Below are 20641 nucleotides of genomic sequence, written 5' to 3' on the forward strand. Positions count from 1 at the left end.
TAACAGTATAGGGCGTAAGGGCAGGAAAAAAATAATGACCAGGTGCTATCCAAGAGGAGCCATCGTGCCGGTAGAAGTGGGCAACTTTGAATGTGGTTTTGATAAACTGCAACAGTCAAATCCTACTCATTCTGTTCTTTTTTTTTTTTTTTTTTTTTTTTGGTGGTTCTGGATTATTCATCTCCTGTCGGTCAAACAGGTCCTTCTATAAGTTTGGAGATGTCTCTTTTTCATGCACCTTTCTTTTGTGGTGTCCTCCAGGGATCTGTCCCGGGTCTCTTCTTATTTACTATATACATGTCACACCTGGAGTGAATCATGGATAGATAGAATATTGATGATCACTGATACACAGATGATATGCACCTGTATGTGTCAAGAAAGCCTTTTACTACTGCTGTATCCCATATTATGTCTTCCCCAGCTAAAATTAATAATCAGACATCCAATTTTCACAGTTGAATGACCACAAATCAGAAATAATTTTATTACATTTTCTGGTCCTTCAGCTATGGCAGCATTAACCATCCCTCTTATAATCTAGGTGTTTTGTCTAAGAGACATTTAGCTCTTTTGATGCTCAGGAAGCAAACGTTTTGTCCAACTGAGACATTTAACCAATCGGATCATGCCTTTTTCTTTGTAAATTTAGAAAAGTTCATCCTTTCGTGCTGCCTTCACTCTTCTGTCCTTCCTTCCATGACTATAGCCACACATTTTTCAGGTATCAGCAGGTGAATTATTCAAGGATGGCAACTTACACAAGAGGCCAATGCCAAGCTTTTAACACTACTAAGAGAAGTGACCATTATCACATCAATCCTTGCTACCCCTCACAGGTTATCTGCCATTTTGGAATTGATTTATTAAGATTATCCTGCAGCTTTTTTTTTTTAAAGCTTTGAATGGTCAGGCTCCTTCTCCCGATCTTTGAACTGCTAACTCCTTCTGAGCCGGATCACAGCTTGAGATCCTCTGGCAGGGCCCCGACTAATGCGTCCAAAATCTCACCGTGTCCCCCAAGGTGACCTGTCAGCTGAGGAAGCTTGCTTCGTCAGATCAAACTCACTGCCCTCTTTAAATATTTTCTTTAAACTCAGATTTATCTCTTGGCTTTTTCTTAACTGATGCACTTAGTGTATACGTTTTCTTAACTGATAAACTCAGTGTTTATATTTAGCTTTTTTCACTTTAACGTGTCATTATGAAGTAAATGCTAATTGTAGGATGCAATGGCCAAAGTATAGTGACACCATTTTAATTTGGATTGGTTATCTATAAACTTTATTTTCATTTTAAAGAGTTGATGAATGAAAACTTACATTTTTTCCTTTTTCTGTTGGTTGTTGCTCAGACAACAAAAATGGTTTCAGAGTGTTAAATAAAGGCAAATTCAATAAATAATTAAAAAGACTTATTTAACAGTATCCCATGAGTCACCTACTTAATTCATTTTTGTGGAGCATTTTGTAAAAAAGGGAAAACGACTACTGAAGTGTATATCATTTACTCCAATGCTGCTATTCTCATGTCAGCCTGTTATGAACCATTCAATTCAAAAGAGACAAACGATACAATATTTAAGTTGGTGTGTCATCACTTTTTTTATTTCGCGTTTATTTTCAGACGTCATACAGTTATGAAATGAGAGAAAATGTAGCCGTATTGAAAAGAAAAATGCAGGCATGCAATCACAGAACCCTCAAAAGAATTTGTATGAAAACTGCAATGAAAATTATCTGTGTTCGAGGATGTCAGCAGTGTTTGTTTGGACAGGGGTGACCCAGGTCGAAACCAATCCATGACAGTGATAGGCTTAGTCCCGCTGAAGGAGCCAGGTCACCATGTGGCAGGTGTCTCTGTCACTCAAAGGACACACAGAAGTTAATATTTAGAAATGTGCTGATGCTTTTGGCCTGCGGGTCAGGTAGTGGAGGAATGATCTGTTGTGTGATGTGAATGGTGTAAACTGACTTTCGATGACCCTGCACTCAAAACAGAAAAAGTCAGTTGCATGTGAATTACACCTGCTGGGGCAAATCTCGTCACGAACAGCCTGGCTTAGCGGCTGAAATGGAATAAACAAAAGTGCAAATCAAGTATAAAAAGACACTTTAGAAGTTAAAGAGAATGTACATTAGAGTTGTGTATGTATTTAAAATACAACCCATTCCTCTGATCCTTTTCTCACAAACACTTAGACATACAAACACACAACATTCGCTGACCTTCTTCTTCCGGCGGAAACCTACCAACGTTTTGTTGTACCTTTATCTACTTGTGTCACATTCTAAACCTCTTTCAAAAAGGCACTTTGTAAGTTACAGGCATGAAATATGTTAATCTGTTCACACTGATATAAAACAGAATGACTGTTTGTGGTCAGCAAACACAACAAAACATGGGCATATATGTCACATAACATTTTGTTCATTGATCATTAAAGCTTTTAAAATCTTTTTTTTTCCTGAAACATGATGTCATGTGTTTGATTAATCTGGGTCATCAATGCTCCGCTGATGCTCCGCATAACTCTTCACACTGTGCACTCCCTTTTCTTCTGTCACTTCCTGTCCATCCGTCTTTAAAGCTTACATTCATTTTAAATGCAGCACACAAAGCAACATATATACACTGTGATTATTGCACTGCGATGATTATGCATATGATTTATTTTCCATTAATTCAAAAATGCATATTAAACTGTGATGAATACTTTGACCATGTGTGATAATGTGAATAGCATGTGTCCTACCTACCACTGTGTTATTGTCAGGGATAAATGATGGAACTCATTTTACCCAGTTCGGTATTTACTTTACTTATACGGTACAATGAGAATTCCTTAAAGGAGACATATTATGCATACTATTTTATTTTGGCTATTACTAGAGTTGGTTTACATGCTTTAGTTCTCAAAAAACACATCCGTTTTCTAATACTGTCCAGTGCTGCAGTACTGTACTCCCCCTTTCATTTAGCTCCTGTCTATTTAAGCCTACTAGGTGTCCTTTAACCAAGTACTGCACAGTCCGATGAGCTACATATTTACACATTTCTCATTCATGTGTCCCTTCTGTGCCTTACATCTTTTAAGTCTCTTCCTGTTTTGACTCACGTCAGACCAGCAAACATAATGACGATTCATTTAATAACATTTTTAAATTGATGAACTTTTTGGTATGTAAGAAGCGTACAAGCCACAGCAACTCCGTTATCTAAAAAGCTTGTTCTTGTCAGTCCAGACTATGAATGCGAGTCATATGAAATACTAATTCTACCATGATACAACATTTATTATCATCCAGGATCCGTATCCAGAGCTGCAGAACGTATCTAATACCTGTGTTGGTTTGATGTAATGCAATCAGAAACTCATTTGCTGGCTGATCCAATGCCACAAAAGTCTATGAAAGGTAAAATAATGCCATTGTCTTTCATTAACACCCTCACAGGTCAGTGGAGACGGTGCTTCTCTTCACCCTCAGGCTACCTCCCCACCCGCGGGGACAAGTGTTGTAGGACTGAAGGCCAGGCGATCGGAGGCCAGAGTCTTCAGACTCAACAGAAGCATCAGAGTCGGTGAGGGAGCGAGTGTTGTAAAGCCTTACAGGGGAGCAGATCCTCTGTGTTGGGGTGGGAGGAGGGCTGGTGAAGGTAGGTGACTGGGCCCCCAGTGCCCGCGACTGGAAAGGGCTGATGGGTGGTTTGTGACAGTCGTAGCCGTGTTGTGAATTCCCTAGAGGCGAGATGGGGAGGCTGTGACCGCTCAGTGCTCCAGGGGAGGGGCTGTTTTTACGTTTGGCTGCATTGATGATGTTCTTAGCCAGGAGGCGATGGTTGGCTTTAGAGTCTAGGTTATTAACAATGGGGGACATGCAACGACTGTCTTTGGGTGGGGGAACAGGAGAGGTGGCAGAAGATGTGTATAGAGGCCTCGTGGTAGGGAAGGATAAACTGGTCTGAGAGAGTGCTGGAGACTGGGAGCGTGAGCCCCAAGGAGGAGAGACCGGAGATGTGGCTGTGGATGTTTTGGTTGGTCTGGGTGTGGTAATGGAGGTGACAGTGGAAGTATTCTGGCTCACCATTGGGGACTGGCATCTTGATCCCCAAGGAGGGGAGCGTGGGGATGTGGCGGTGGAGGTTTGGGAGGGTCTGGATGTGTGCATGAAGGCAACAGTGGAGGACTGCTGGCTCACTATTGGGGATTGACATCTTGAACCCCAAGGAGGAGAAAGGGGAGAAGCTGTAGTAGAAGTCTGGGAAGGTCTGAAACTAGGATTAGAGGAGACGCCAGGCGACTGGGTGTTCTGGCTCACCATTGGGGACTGACATCTTGAGCCCCAAGGAGGAGAGCGTGGAGAGGTGACTGTAGATGTCTGAGAGGGTCTGGATGTTATAGTAGAAGTGGAAAACTGGATATTCTGACTGGCCATAGGGGATTGGCATCTTGTACCCAGTGGAGAGGACACAGGGGAAGTAACCGAGCGGCTAGACATGGTAGTGGAGGGGCGATTAGCTTGTAGGCTGGCACTCCATGCACCAGCAACGGGGCCCTCTGGGCTGCTGAAACGTCTGGTGAGGCTGGGCGTCCTGGTTGGCGTGGGAGTCTCACTGGGGGTTTCATCCTGGGAGGAGTCCTTTGGTGTCTGTTGGAGCATGATAATAATGATTTTTAGAATTTCATAAACACGCATACTTCAATTGTAAATTGTAGAATAATGCTTTTACAACGTTGTAGTAAGTAAACACCCTTATTTAAAAAAAAAATCTAATGGTTTGATTTGACCATGACAGGACACTTTGCTTTCAAACTTTCAAACTCACAAAAGACCAATATTACACTGTGAAACTTGACAATGAGACACATTGGAATTATCCTAAGTGAATCTGCTTTAATGTGTTCAGTCTGAAGTCAAGGTTTCATTCAGGTCATCTCTGTGCATTCCCGTCTTCTGTGTGTGTTTACCAGCACACAGGGCCGGTCTTTAGTGTCTCTCTCATGTTTCTGTCATCTGCTCCTCCTGAGGTGGTTAACCTTTACAGGGGTATGAAGTTACCCGACTGAAGCAAGGGTAGCATTCCATGTCATGCACAGACTAATTAAGAGCAAACTATCTCCACTATAATAATGATAAGAGGAATGTCTTGACTGTTACAGGATCTGAGATGTTTTTGGTGTTTTTAAGATTAATGTTACAAAGTTCGGGACATCTGTGAACGACACAAGGCCCAGGTCAAAGGTCATCATCCCATTTGTCTGAACTCCTCAAGACCAACAAGACCAAGGGTCAGGTCTGAACACGAACACACATAACTCAGATTCTTACGTGTAAAATATTTTGAAAATGGCAAGCTCTTTGTAATCACTTCTGGGCTTTAAATGTCAAATACGGAGTTCTATAATAGAAGTGTCCTCTGTGGCAAATGATCTGTGTACTTAACAGAGGCATGCATTTGCAATAAAGGCAGGGAAGTGAAATAGCAAACACTTAACGGGGAAAAGAATGGTTGAGAGAAGCCAGTGAAGTCAGGAAATGAGAAAAAGGAGAAAGAGGTCACAGCAGAGTGTTAGCACAGAGCTTTAATCACAGAGGGAAAGATTCACTTGAACACAAGAAATTAATCATAACAGACAGCAGAACAGCAGAGAAGAGCAGTGGATCATAGTTTATGAATTTAAACACACATAAACCCTGCAGTCTACAACAACAGTGATTGATGATATCCCATGAAAGAAATACTTCTAGTATTACTGCTCTAAGTCACAAACACTGTATATACTGTATGTAGGTCCGTGATGCAAGTTAGTATGCAGCCTGCAGATTTGAAACATCAAAGAATCCAAGCATACACCATATATTTAGGTAGAAAATGCTACAAAGCAGAGTGAATTACCCTGAAGACATAAAGACATAAAAGGAGCTCTCTCGCTCTCGTCAGTGAGCAGCATTAAATTGCAAATCATAGATCATAAAGCAGATGCCAGACCATCTGTTAAAGTGCTTTGTGAGACAGTATCACCCTAGTGCCCACAGAATTGGGAGACAAAGTGGAAAAAGTGTGAGGTTTTTTTTCTCATTATATTCTAAAACGTCCTGGAAATTGAAGGTTTTTTATAGTGCTGATGTGCTTAGTAGCTCTGGGTATGAAACTCATCTGATTACATCAAGGCACATCTTTATTCAAACTGATGATCATTTGGCTGTTTGTTACTCTGGAGAAAATACAATTATAAATTCTCTGAGTGATTAAGAAGCATTCACTCAGATGATGCTGTAAAGTTCAGACAAGGTCTCGCTGCAGTTTCAATTATTATTGCTTTTCATGCAGCGTTGCATTGTTTTCTGATACACAAGAGGATTAAAACATTTCACGCATAAAAAAGATTCCACCCTGTTAGAAGTTTGGCATAATAAGAAGGCATAAGATTAAGCAAAAGTGCAGTAAACTGTAAATATCAGCACTTCTAAAATCAGTTTTGTGTGTAATCACAGCAAAAAAAAAAAAAAATCCCAGTGATGTCAACACATTTTCTAAAAGTAGTACAGAGAGGGTCTCCACACCTGCGGCGCAATCCCTGCCTTCTTGGCAGAAAATGTGGGCCTCGGTGCCTGGACCCCTGACCGAGGAGAGGACACTCGCTCTGGAGAAAAGGCAGACATTGGAGAGCTGATCCTTGGCTGCCCCGAGGCGGGATTTGAAGGATATTCTGCTCGTCCTCTTGTGGGATTCTGGGGCAGCTGTGGAGACATACACTGGGTACTGAAGTGAGATGGAGGGTTGTTAGGTAGGGGAGTCTGTCTAGAGAAAGACTGGGTGGGCATCAGGTTCTTGGCCTGTGGTGCTCCTCTGGGTAGGGTACTGAGCGGGTCCTTGGCTGGGTTAAGGATGAAGAGGGAAGAGTTAAGTTGGTACGGCCGGTGCCTTGACAGGTCCATCTCTATCTTGGAGCAACCATTTTCTAAAGTAGGTGGCTCTGGAACTGGCTCCGGTGCTGGAGCTTTAGGCCTCGGTTTCTGCTTGATCGCTTGTTGGGCCTTTAGGTTTTGTGAAAGCTGTGTGCTCATGTCAGAGCTTTTAGCAATGGCCTTGACCCTGCCTGGCATGTTGGATGGGTACACCCAAGATGGAGGCAGAGACATTGTCGGAGAAGGAGACCTCATTTGCCCGGTGTTTTGCTTCTCAACAACGTATTTCTCCATCCTGGACTGACGCCTGGCAAACAGCTCAGCACCCTTTCCTGATACATTGGTGAGGGTCTGGTCTGGCCTGTGCTCGGCCCTCGGTCGGGTCCTTGAGCTCTTGAGGCAAGAAGACCACTCTGGTGCTTTTGCCTCCTCTGCCCTTTCCTCTTCCTTGGTGAGGAAGTTGGAGGCCTCTGCACCCAGAGCCAGCAATTCTTCCTCAGATGCTGGCTCAGGCACAGATCTCTGTCCATGCTTCTTCCTTTCATCTGCCCCCTGCACCAGAGAGAGCAGCTCGGGGTTCGGAGCCATCACTGGCTTCTCTTTGAACGTGAACATTGCCTTCCTATTTGCCCTTCTGGCAGCGCCCTCTTCAAGTATGCCTGTTTTGATTGCAATGGGTTTTCTCTCTGATGCAGGCTGAGGAACAAAGGTGGAGGGTTTGGGTGCTGTAGGAGGGCCGTAATGGGGCATGGGCGGGTACTGAGATACAGAGGAAATGGGAAACTGGGACGGTGGAGGCGAGGATGGGGACATGACAGGAGACATCGGAGGTGGAGAGGAGTAGTAGGCCTGCGGGGGCTGGTTTGTAAAGGCAGGTAAAGGAGGTGTGGGATACGAAGGTGGAGGTGGAGGTGAGAACGCCACAGGCTGGGGAGCAGTGAAAGCAGGGAGAGGAGGAGTGGAGTAAGAAGGAGGAGGGGGAATGTCCATGACAGGGCTGAGTGCCTCTGGAGACTGCACCGTCAGCGGAGAGAAAAAGGGCCTGGCAGTTCGATTGATGATGGTGCTCGTCTGCTTGGATGCGGTCACAGACCCTCTCTCAGGCCCAGAAGTACTGTGGCAGCCATTAAGAAGCTTTCCAGTGGGAAGTGGCCCTGTGTGGCCCCCATTTATCTCTTCTTCCCCTTCAGCATGTCCAATCAGGACTGGATCAGTATTATTACTTCCAGGGGGAATCTCATCCTTGACTTTGTCCTCAAGCTCCTCGTGGATTTTATCTCTCGCCTCTTCCTCTTCCTCCTGCTCTTCCTTGACAGGGAGGAAATGCCTCTCCTGGATAACATTCTCCTCCATGACTTCTTCCGTGTGTGAATCCTTACCTGGGTCCGCCTTGATACCACCTACTGAATGTACCCTCCCAGGTGGCGACAAGAGTGGCTTGGTAGCGCTATTTTTAAAGTTCAGATCTCTATCCTTCTCCTCACTGCTCCTCTCTGCCCATGTTTGCTTGTTACATGAGGGGTCGGTTTTCACATTCTCAGCTCTGTCCTCCTCTGAACCCTCTCCACAGCTTTCAAGTGTGAAGGCGCTGACCCTCTGCTTGCGCCGGTTGAAGAGCTGCACGCCTCTGGAGCTGGAGTTGGACGGGATGGTGAGCTGAGCTGCGATGATCTGACTCCTGACACGAGCTTCCTTTAGCTCCTTCTCTGATAAACTGGCACTCCGGGTCAGATCTGGTGTGAAAGGAGAGAGAATAGACAGGTTGATCAATGAGAGAAACATGAGGGTTTTAAGATTGATGAAAGATGAAATGGACCCTAACTTTCAAGAATTAGAGACGCGCTACATCTATTGTTCAAACAAAGACAACTCCCTCAACATCCAATTATTGCTCACCACACTGCTTTCATGTACAAATAGAGAGAACCAGCAAGGACAAATTTTTAACAAGTCTGGGATTTAATATTCTCTTTAAAACCCACATAATTGTTTCTGCACCATATGGTTTTGATTCTTCCTCGCAGTACTTTTTATTCCAACCAACACGGCCTTGTGGACACTTGACTCAGCAGATTGGAGCTGCAGACAAAGAACTAACAGACTTAGGCGGGGAAACATTTCAAATAAAAAATTTAATAAGAAAGACACAAAAGCTTGTTCACTGGAGTTCATAAAACACTCTGGGTCAGGGCCAAAAGAAATTGGTGTCAATCCGGTCTTGCACTCATGTTGCGGTTGTGCTGATTACCTTGAAATCATTGGATAAGACACGTCAATGTTAAAATTGCAGTTTGTTTTCTGAGCTTAAGAGCTCCATTCCAGGCAGTGGAGCTATTTCCTCTGCCATCTGCAGTAGTCCCTCCCTGAGCATTCCTCCACCGCTGAGAAAACTCCCTGCCTGAGCTTCCAACATGCCTTTGGTTTCTCTCTGCAGTTAATTTGTGCAGCGCTTCAGCTCGAACCCTTAATAGACCACTTTTACAATCTAATCTTCCAAAAATGACATCTTTTAACTGTTTTCTATAAACATACTATACAATCAAGTGTTCCCATCTTAAATATAGAGACTGCATCATGCTTCGCAGTTCACCAGAGGAAAATTTAAGCTGCATCTTTGCTTTATTTTTAACAGAATGAGAAAACCTTCAAGACTCTCTGATGGACTTTTGAAAGGAGAATAGCTCGCTGCGGTGACACATCTGGTAGATTATTCATCCAACTCATGTAACTCTGACTGATGGAAGATATTTGACGTCCCTCCCGGAGGTTTCTGAGACAGCTGGCGCAGCCACGGCTCCTTCTTCATTTAATAAGGTGACGGATCCAGGCAGCAACATTATTTGATGTAATCGTGTGTCAATCACATTAATTATGCGTAAATTGTTCACTTCTCAAGGTTTCCTATAGAGCTCATTGTGGATGCAGTTTTTCCTGGCACAGAGTATAAAGCTAACATGATCATTCCCCCAGTTAGAGGAATAATATCCATCTGTCATTGATTTTACAGACTTAAAGTCTGCCCTCACAGTAATTGAATTAACTCTTTGTAGGGTTCCCCCTGAGTTCCTTTTACATAAATACATCTAAAGTTCACTAGCATATGTTTATTATCTGATTTTTATCTTATTATCTTAGTATATAAAAGTAACTACAGGGCCAATTTGGATTTTAAGCAGTCCGTTTACATACCCTGTGATGGTGGAGGTGGATATGTTTGCAAGGAATCACTTCAGTGTCAACAACAACTATGGTAAATCAATCAACCTGACACCAACAGAGGAAGGCAGGACAGTAGACTATAAGAGATTGATATAACGACCCCTTTACATATTTGTGACAACAATATAACACAGATGAAAGCATCATCACAAAACCTTTTAAACAAGCCGCACTATTGGCAAGAGCATAAATCAGCTTCCTTTATAGACTGCTGCAAAGAAATGAGCCAACCTCCCACACAGGTCCTCACTGTATATTCAGTGCCTTTTATCAAGGCTGTCAATATGGGAGGGAATACCAGCACAGGTCCCAATGACATTTTTTATTAGCTATTTAATTTTCATAAAGCAGGCTACCTGAATATTGCACATCGAGCCGGAGCAGTGGGGCTTGAAATGAAGTGTCCTCACTGTAAACACCTCTAGTGGAGACTGGTTATCAAGTAACACGCAGGTGCAAATCCCACCAGTGATCAATGTCAGGGCCAAAAGAGTGAGCACCTCCGACAAAACAAATGATACTCGTTATGAAATGTGGACTCTTTGAGTAGGAAAATGATTATGATCTTACTGACTGATACCACTGTTACCCATATAATAAGGACTTGAGTAAAAGTATCTGATATTATATGTATTTAAGGATCAAAGGCACAAATTAAAGTAAACTATACTTATATTTATTTCTGATAAATAGAATCTGTTTGTTTCTCAAATCTGCAAAGTAACTAGTAACAAAAGTTATAAAATGAATGTAGTTAAGTAAAAAGTACAATATTTGACTCCAAAATCTAGTGGTGTGTAAGCATAAGGTAGAATGATATAAAAATACTCAATTAAAACCTCAAAACTGTACTTAAGTAAATGTACTTAGTTACATTCAACCACTGATCCCCAGTAATATGTAAACTAATGAATATCAGTTATCGAATGTAACTTTAAAAGTACATTTACTCAAGTGCTTCTTGATCATTTTACTTGAGTATTTCTATTACTGATCCTGTATTTTTACTCATACTTTTGATACTTAATTACATTAATTGCCAGAAATGTACCTGTGATACTTAAGTAAATTTAACATCAGACACTTTAAGGCTTTTACTCAAGTAGCCTATTCATTTATAGAGTGACTTCACTGTTACCAAAGCATTATTCTCACAAGTTATCATAACTTTTACTCAAGAATGACTTGATGAAATAGGCTAAATCTGAGTTTCAAAAAATAATTCATGTTCTTTAGAAGTTTCAGCACATAGTACTGTTCTCATGAGGAACTGAAAAAAACTTCAGTGGAGGTTACGACTTTTTCATTTATGAGAAAAGAGACTTGAAGTTTATGGACGGTAGCAACAAGCATCACACTGCTACTAACAAGCTGTTCCTCACTTTGTATTCAAGTCCAGCCTATAAAATATCCTAACCAAAAGTTTAGTCTGTCTGGATCCTCTTTAAAGGACCTAATCCCTTACCTTTCTCATGTCAAATTCAGAGCTCCGCTGTTTTGTAGTACTTCCACAAGAGTTTTCAATCTAACTGCGCCTGATGGCTTCACACCCCCTTTCTGTAGCGAGACACGGGATCGGATTTCTTTTGCTCCGCAGTCCGGATCACAGACAGGCAGACAGGGAGGGAGGGAGGGAGGGAAGGAGGGAGGAGGGAAGTGTGGGCTGTAGCTGGAGGCTGAATGACAGCCAGCACAGCCTCCAGCTCTTTTTCACTTTTTCAAATCTGCACCACCACCACCACCTCTGCCGGGTTTCCACTAACTAATTATAAAACTGGAGACATGCCTGTGAGGGAAGAGCTCCAGGCTTCTGCTGAGAAAGTATTGATGTTTCAGCAGACTACACTTTGTTTTGACAGTTCTGGTGAGGTGTCCAATCAATGGCCAAGTATTGAGCGGCTTATCGCCGTCTAATGTCCTGTGATGGCAAGCAAGTGTCTGACCCTTGTTGCAGTCTTTGAAGTGGGGAAGGGAGACAAGAGATGTTCCAGATTGTGTGTGTGTGTGTGTGTATGGATTAAACCAGTGAGGCTCCAGAGATCAAGCACCTGACCTCTGCTACCCTCCATGTCTGTCTGGATATCACCATGTAAGTGTGTCCGTTTATTGTGCACGCTCCCCGACCAAGTGTCTGCCCTCGCTGAACCCTCTGGGCCCTGAGCTCCAACCTGCAAGAGCGGGAGAGGAATTTCCTGTCCTCCAGCAGAGACAAAACTCAGCCCTCGGGAATGATGCAAGAGCCTCCACTTCTTATTGTTCACCCCCCTCTTTTTCCGACCTCCGACTTTCTCTACCTCATCCCTCTGCCCTCTGTCCCATCCCCTCATCCCAGACGGCAAACTCCCCCACACAGCAGGGGATTTAACTCAGGGGGCCAGCCCTGCATTTGTGTATCAAAGGTCAGATTACCCTGTCGGATGTTATCTTTCTCCGGGTGATGGCTGCGGGGTGAGCGGGATGACAGCACCAACCCCCGTGGGTGATGTGTGAAGCGGTATGGAAAGACAAGGATTAACAGAGGTCCTGGGATCTTACCGGACTGACTGTGACCTAAACTCTCCATGGATCCCATGGGGGAAATAAAAAACCATACTCAGAGGTGGAAACCAAGCCCTGCAGCTCATATGGTTTAGGTGTAGTCCACTTTTAACTCTGTTTTTGTGTTGCTTTTGTTTATCTGTGCTCCATTTGAGGAAGTAATTAGTGAGTAATGAGTGATGGGAACAGTGTTGGAGCTACAGAGGATATAGATTGGTATCAGGGACAATTATCTGATGGCCATGACCTTTGTTATGTTATGCTCCCCTGCAGCACAATGACTTGTATGTGTCTTTGAATGCTGTGAGGTTATTATCTTTCCAGTCATGTATTGCTTCAGTGTATTTCCATTTAATAACACGTTTTGGTGCATCAACTGAATGTACACAGAAAGGTCTGTGAGGAGCCATTTTATGCTCATTTTCAAATCATACTTTTATTTTGGCTTACTTCTAGAAAAGTGTTACGTGCCTGACTGCCGAAAAAACACATCCGTCTTCTCATACTGTCCAGTGATGCAGCTCTGTACTCCCCCTCTGTCTGAAACACACTGATTTAGCTCCTGTTTCTTTAAGGCCCCATCTTGAATAGTGTGCTGTGATTGGTCAGCTCACACACGCCTGACCCAGCCCCACTAACAACAACAGAGCTGCTGTGCTGAATCTACTAGGCGGAATTTATGCACATGTGTGACATGGTGACATAGTGTGATGTCATAAAGTCTTGGAATTAAAGGCGGGACTACTGATGAGGCATTTCAGAAGCAGTGTTTTCTGTGGGAGAAAGGAGCTTCTGCTGGTGAGCGCTATGGGCTTTTTAACTTTCAAAATCTTAGACAAGTATCTACACAAAACACTAAAGGAAAGGAGAAAAAACACAAAGGACATTATGTCTCCTTTAAGAAGTTTCCAACAACTTTTGCAACAACTTAGCCCAGTATTGTCAGTGGCTGTGTTGTCTATTAAACCCTTTAGCACTGATGTATGATTGCATTTCCATTGCTGTTGGGGAAGCCTGTATATTTACGCCATGGAAACAGATGTTTCATGAGGAACCTCACTGTCTCAAGTTGCACTGACAAAGGAGGGCTGCCTGTTTTCTCCATTTGCTGTCTGCTCCTCTCAGTTTTAGGTTTTCAGATGTGATAATACACTGCAATTCAGGCCATACTGTAGAACTGAGTCAGCACCACGACTAAACCACTGGAAATGTATCTGTGTTATGAAGGAGCAGAGTAATAACACACTGTCCTGCTGCAGCTCCCTGGGTAAGGACAGAAAACGCCAGATAAACAAACACTTACTTGTTTTCCGGCTCATCTGTTCTTTGTTGAATCCTGTCTTCTCCCATGATGCATTGCACTCCGTCCCAGGGGTGTGCATGTTTTGCGTTGCCTGGAGAGGTTTCCTCAATCCTCCTGGACTCCAGCTCACCCCTCTCCTGATAGGCACATGTCCCTTGTCCATCTCCATCACGAACCACGTTAAATGCTTTCTGCAGCAGCAGAAACAAAAACCCTCAACAGGGGGATATGTGAGGGTTTCGTTCCAGTCAGCTCAATCTTCCGTCCTGACAAGATGAAACTGTCGGTCCAGTTGGAAGATGGAAGATTTTGTCCTCACTGGCAAGCAGTGAATACGTTTGGAAATACAAGAAAACGCACAGAAATGGAAAGGGAAAGGAGTAGCTCAGCTTTCCAGGTTGTTGCTTCCGGTCATGGCTCCCCTTTCAGCAATAATCCTTCCAAATGTTCTCCTGTAGTCAGCCGAAACTTGACGGAAGACGTGCGCTCTGGTCTTCATGCAGTATTATTCTCTATCTAACAGGACCTCCCAGGAGGGTCAGCTCCAATGTGCCTTGGATGTGTTCCCATGGACGACTGCCACCAAAATTGCACAAGTTTGTTGTCCTCTCCTAAAACTCTGGCACAGAGGGCTGAGAAACAGTCCAATCTTCTCTCCTCGCATCGCTCGTACACTCCTTTTTTTTCTTTCCCAGACGTTGCTCGTTCCTCCTCTGCTATTTCGGTCACCAAAACATGCTTTTCGTCTGCATCCCAATCTCCCGTCCGCAGATTATTTTTCTTTCACAGAAAAGGATCTGCCCTTTATCTTGGAGATCATAACTCTGCAGTGACGTCCAGGGGAACTGTGTATATGGCAGCTTCCTGCTGTTAGGTGCATGCGAGGAATAACATTTCACTATGGAAAGGTCATTCCAGAGACTGGTTTGTATTCAGAGCTCTAATGTTTTCAATTAAAGTTTCTTTATTCTGGTGTCCTGTGTTCTGTTCTTATACATTAAAGCCAGACACAGCGTCTGGAAGCAGGATAATCAGTGTCTTTCTTTTGTTTATTCAGGAAACCACAATTGAAAAGGAAAGTTCTTATTTTTCCTGGTGGTAGTTTTGATTAATACTTAAATGCGTCAAAAGTTCCTCACGAATGCTGTCAGCAGCTCCTTCTTTCAGATTCCCTTTGTCTGTTTTGCTCTTTCTCAAAAAGAGTGCTCTCGCTGTTCAGCCAGTCCTTAATTGTTTTATTTTGGTGGACCAAGCTTAACGTGTAGATGAGGACCGCTCAGGCGATGAAAGGTCGCTGCGCTTTATCTAATCCCTCTCGTGTCCATTTCCTGCCCAGAACCACCTGCAGAAAAAAAACAGATGCATGTTAAAAATCACTTATGTGAAACCACACTTTTCTTCAGTTATGTTATTTAAATGTGACATTTGCAAAGACAAAAACTGGATGTTACGTCTGCCCACAACTTTAGCAAACCCGCAGCCTTGGCAAACGGCTGGCACAAGAATCCTACTCGCTTTTCCATTATCGCCCTTTGTGTAATGGCACAGTTAAACCCACTGCTTTGTGCAAGATTTAGAGTATTACACATGATGGTTTCAAGAGAGCAGTCCAACAGACCTGACCCCTGCGCCGACAGGGAGTCTGCAGTTTTTGAATAAAAAGGAATGGGTTGGGAAGTGGCTCATTTTTAATAGACTCCGCTTGGCTCATGCGATACTTTTAATGAATATTGGTTCACTTCCAAAGGACGTAAATCCCAACCTTTGTGCATTTTGGAGACAATGAAAGTCCAATTCTCTGTCATCAGAGATGAGGATCAGACTTTTGCTCTTTGAACTGAACGGTCAAGATAAAAGGGTGGAGAAGGAAACGAGGAGACGCCTTTATGAAAAAAAATGAGCTTGATAAAGTGAGTGTGGTCTCCAAAGACGGAAGGAAGGTCACAATCCATTAAGACTTTAAGGTTGAAAATCTTTTCGTAACCTGCCAGAGAAAATGTGCTTTATCTCTGCCTCAGGGTCAGGGAGAAAGTGAATGTGGATTAAAGATTTCCATGCATGCAAACAAACACTCGAATGTCCTACAGTGACATCTATCCTTTATCCGTTAAAGCATTTCATTAGATCGGCAGTGTCATGTTCCTCCATCAAAGCTAAGAAGACCTGCTGGCACATTTTGTAATAATAAACCCGTGTTTTCGCATCCTTGTCCTTGATCAGACTTGCCTCTCCTTGACACCGATCGTGGTTTGTTTTTGCTCAAGAGTCACCACTGTAACGGCGGTGGGAGGGCTGAAACACAGTCATTACTTCTGAAATGCCTTTTCCCTGATTCCCCACAGGCATCGCAACCATGCTCACATTCATCTCTCCCGAAGGTGAGCAGGCGCCTGTGCAAGAGAACTCGTTTACATCCCTTGAAGACTGTGTTCTGTGGAGATGCTCTCGGACGTGACAGCTGAGTCATGACGGTCTGTGGGAGGACGGCTCATTGGCCCCCCCTGAACACAATCGGCCCCAAACAAAACACTGCCCCGCCTCCCTGCAGGGAAAACAGCAAAAAAAAAAAAAAAAAGAAAAAATCCTCCACAATTCAGCTTACTGGCGTGATCGTGTCAAGTGAGGAGACATGAAGGGCCGGTATTGTTTGGACGCTCTGACAACAGCTCTTTGATTCCCCCAGATGTGTTTGGACCAATCTGGAGCTCATTTGGGGACTGACATTGTCCTTTTCGATTAGTACCTTGTCTCGTTACATTCTCTTGCTCCGTGTTTTCTGAACACATGTCGTCCTAACGCAGCCGTGCATGATTGATTAACAGTCATCCTTGATTGCTGTCTTTGATCCAGTCTGCAAATATTTATTAACTGCTGGACAAAAAACAGATGTAGGACACTGAAAACTGACATGAGCAGAGCTGCGGACTGATATCTGGCTCCAAAGATGAAACACACACATACAGGCTCTGGAAATCCACATCTGCCGCAGTCTGTTTTTTTTTTTTTCTTCTTCATTGGTCCCAGCTTGTTAATATCCAGCTTGAGTGCACATCCAAACTGTCTTTTGATATCTCCAACTGATCCTATCTACTAGCCATACCTAAGATCTGATGTCATCTCTCCTCCTCCTCCTCCTCCTCCTCCTCCTCTCTACCCTCCAATTACCTTGAGGTTCAAAAGGTATTTTACAGTGCCCACCTGTCCAGCTCAGCTCCAGCTCACACCCACGCGCAGTTTTTCCTTTGCCACCCGTTGACCTCCATGATTAGCGCCAAGGATATCATTTACAGTCTGGCCCGTAGGCCACTTTTAGCGTGTAATCACAGAGTTCCTGTACATCGTCAACATACAATGGATTCATACATCTTATCTAGCCATTAGCTCTCTGCAGCATGTCTCGTGTGGTGATGACGCACAGAAGAAATGTCTCTGGCAGCTGTGCAAACTGTAATCATTCATTTGTCCCTCATGGCCGTTACCTTGTACATTTATGAGACATCTGCATCAATAGCCAACTTGTAGAAAGCATGTCAGCCACCTAATAACTCATATACTGCATATACTGCGTTTTCACCTCCGGTATGGCATCTGTACATCATCAGCTGCTCCGGGCGCACATGTGTTTAGGTATGGGAGATGTACGGATGTCAGGTGAGCGTGCATACCTCCGCCTACTGTATGGCTTTAAAAGTGGATCAGTTACCAGGCTCATAATGAGGCATCTGGTCATGACATTGACTGGCAAGCCTTTATCCCTGAATACCTCCGGGGCAGAGCTGCTATATCTCTGCGATCTTTCGCCTTTTCTTTTTTTTTTTTTTGGCTTGGATCCTTTACAGTTTGTCAGGCAAAAACCATTCAGCTGTGAATGCTCGAGGCTTTAGCAGGGCCCTTTGCTCTCTCTCACCCAGACAAAGAGCCATTCAAGGGGTCTCGCAGCAAATAATTTTGGGTAGCGCTCCAAATGTGGCATTCCTGGTTCATAATTCCTCAAGAAGCCATGATAGGCAACATGCCTCGGCTTGTGCCGGCTGATGACTGACGTCTAAAACATAGCGAGGCGCAGACTCCAATAAAAGAAACAAATGTCTGGGACTCTTCCTCTTCTGGTTGTCTTTTCACTTTCAGGAGTCATGCGAGCGCTGTCATAAATCATGCAGAGAGGGAAAACCTTGTAATGAGGAGTCTGCTTCGTGTGCAGCTCATCCTGCTCTCGCAGTCACAGGTGGAGGGCTTCAAGAGGAGAAGATAAATACTTGAAGTAGGTGTGTATGATCCGGTGCCAAGAGGGAGGAACTCTCGAAAAACAATCAGAGCCATAATCTGAAAACTGTTCAGAGTTCAAAGGGAGAAAGTACGAGCAGTTCTACAAATGTTCACACAATATCAATCCTGCAGGAGTTCATAACTTTTAGAATTTGTCTCATTTTCTACACTCGAAGGCATTCGCAAACCGTTCTCTGTCACATCAAACTAAAAGGTGAATACATGTACGTGACATATGGCAGAGCAAACCCTTCAGTTGCCCCCCCGTAAAGCAGTTAATGGGCCTCACCTGTTGTGTTAACAGGAAGCAATTACTTATATATGAAAGTCAATACACCTCCTTTAATTGGATACACCTCCTAATGTTACCCAGTGCAGTTCAAGTCTATAACCTGGCTACCCAGCAGGCTCCGCACGGTCAGGACAATAGGCTCAGATATCAGTGACCACAGGGCTAACGCAGCCAGTCAAGCCCCCTCTGCACAGCCTGCAGCCCACGCCGAGGGGGAAAAACAGCGGCCACAGATGTTTGTCATCTACTCAAACAAAGACTTCCAAAAGTTTCCCTCCTCTCCTCTGCTCCAGTTTACCGCTTCACTCCCCCCTTCGCTGCCTCTTTTTTTTCTTTCTCCCTCTCCAAACAAAGATAGTGTCTTACCCCGTACAGATAAACATAATGTGCTGCAGGTGACAAAGTCTGCAGCAGCCACAGGTTCGCAGCGACAGATAAAATTCCAGGATTCTCCTCCTTTCTTGTTTGGGTTTTTTTTTCTTTTTTTTTGCAGCTCACCTGTACTCCGGTGGGTCTGGCCGTGTGAGGCAGCGAGTGTGTGTACTGCCCCTTTTCAGTTCCTACGAGTCTGCACACACACCTCCCCCTTTTTACCTCTCTCTCTCTCTCTCTCTCTCTCTCTCTCTCGCTCTCTCTCACACTCCCTCTCCCTCTCGCAATCGAGGCAGACGAAGGATGAGGGTGGGAGGGGGGTCAGTTGGAACACAGAAGGCTCTTTGTCTGGGATCTTTTCATATGGTTTCCTTCAAGCTTGCATACTGAACACATTATGCTATAATATATTTTCATATTCAACGCAGGGATGTTGAGGGGACCAGAGGGCCCCACTCTGTTCTCTTACCCCCCCTCCCCTTTCTCCTTTCCTTTCTTGACCCATTTTTTTTCCCGCCATGCACACACCGGGGCAGACAAATCCAAATAAAGAGTGAAAACTACTTGAGCGAAAAGTCGACCGCAGAATTTGTTAATGCAGTCGCTGGCTGTTTTTGAAAAATAAGACTTGAGCACAGAAAACGGTTTCCTCTGTGGACTCCACTCATCAAACATAAAGACCCTACAGAGTTCATATTTGTTTTACTTTATGTAACATACGGCCTCCTGCGGGGACGCTCATCCTCAGATTATGATCATTTAATATCCTCAAACATTGATTTATCAAGAGATCCCACATGTGCCATAAAATGCCAGTAACATCTGGTTCGCTGTATAGTGTCGGAGGATTAGAAACTATTAGATCTTTAGATTTATAGATCTGCAGAGAAACATTTGGATACATTTTACTGATCCTGACTCCTGAGGGGGCCTCAGGGAGACTAGACAGACTGTGGGCACTGGGTCGTAGGACCTACAGTGAAGTCAGACGGTGGAGAAAAATGCATCTTGAATGGCTGCCGGGCTCTATAGGAGTAACATCTTAAACTCCCCTCAGCCAAAGGATAAACTAACTTCACTTGATGGTGCAGTTGTGGTCCACCACTGCTTCCAAAGAAGTATGTCAAGCATCCTTTCTTATTCTGATAATGTTGTTGCTGGTGATTTTGGCGTCACAGCTTTGCTTGTCACCGCCTTTCCCTGCCTGATTGATGGCCTCGCCGAAGCGCGCGGACGATCCATCACCTCGAGGCCACTTTTGGGTAACGTCTCGGCCCTGCCTCCTCTCCTCCATCGACACGCCGTTCCTCCTGCGTCGCTCTCCCTTTGTTGTCTTCTTCTATCATTTTCTCCTCTTTCCCCGCACATCTGTCTCCCCGTATCGATTTCCCCTCTCCTTATCTCAAATCGTCCTCTCTTTTGGCTTCTTATTCCTACATTCCCTTCTCAATCTCCTTCCAGTCACTGCCGTTCCCGTGCACTCTCTCCTTTGACCCAGCCTCTCCTGACATGTTTATAAGTGTAAGACCCCATGCAGCTGGGAGCGCAGCCATTAGCGCTATGTCTGTCTTTCTGTCTTTCTTTCATTCTCTCTTTCTTCTCCACTTCTGCCTCTCTCTGCGCTCTTCTGGCGTGACTCTCTGAAGGGCAGCTGTGTGTGTGGGAGACCAGGGAGCTGAGGGGAAATGTTAGCTCACATTCCTTCAGATGAGGGGCTTTTGCTGCAAAGAGAGCGTCGTG

At 44.2% G+C, this 20641-nt stretch overlaps 1 protein-coding gene across 2 annotated transcripts; it reads right to left on the minus strand.

The window, feature by feature from the left end:
* Positions 1-1585: 1585 nt before the first annotated feature.
* On the minus strand, positions 1586-19153 carry LOC119007583 (synaptopodin). 2 transcript variants are annotated; one of them, XM_037077355.1, is made up of 4 exons: positions 19028-19153; positions 13972-15313; positions 6567-8644; positions 1586-4649 (listed from the first exon to the last, which is right to left on the minus strand). In XM_037077355.1, the coding sequence occupies exons 2-4, from the start codon at positions 14138-14140 to the stop codon at positions 3450-3452; spliced, it is 3447 nt and encodes a 1148-aa protein (XP_036933250.1). In that variant the 5' UTR covers positions 14141-15313; positions 19028-19153; the 3' UTR covers positions 1586-3449. The 2 variants fall into 2 exon arrangements, with proteins under 2 accessions (XP_036933250.1, XP_036933249.1); XM_037077354.1 differs by having other exon boundaries at positions 18896-19060.
* Between the last annotated feature and the right edge of the window lie 1488 nt (positions 19154-20641).

The sequence above is a fragment of the Acanthopagrus latus genome, chromosome 18 (assembly GCF_904848185.1).
Source record: "Acanthopagrus latus isolate v.2019 chromosome 18, fAcaLat1.1, whole genome shotgun sequence".
Taxonomy (NCBI): Eukaryota; Metazoa; Chordata; class Actinopteri; order Spariformes; family Sparidae; genus Acanthopagrus; species Acanthopagrus latus.

Excerpts from the sequence above, each read along its gene's own strand:
- LOC119007583 (XM_037077355.1), bottom strand. The coding sequence starts at position 14,140 with ATGGAGATGGACAAGGGACATGTGCCTATCAGGAGAGGGGTGAGCTGG. Across the intron at positions 8,645-13,971 it reads ACAGATGAGCCGGAAAACAA|ATCTGACCCGGAGTGCCAGT; the intron begins GTAAGTGTTTGT and ends CTTTCACACCAG. Across the intron at positions 4,650-6,566 it reads AGGCAGGGATTGCGCCGCAG|ACACCAAAGGACTCCTCCCA; the intron begins GTGTGGAGACCC and ends ATGCTCCAACAG.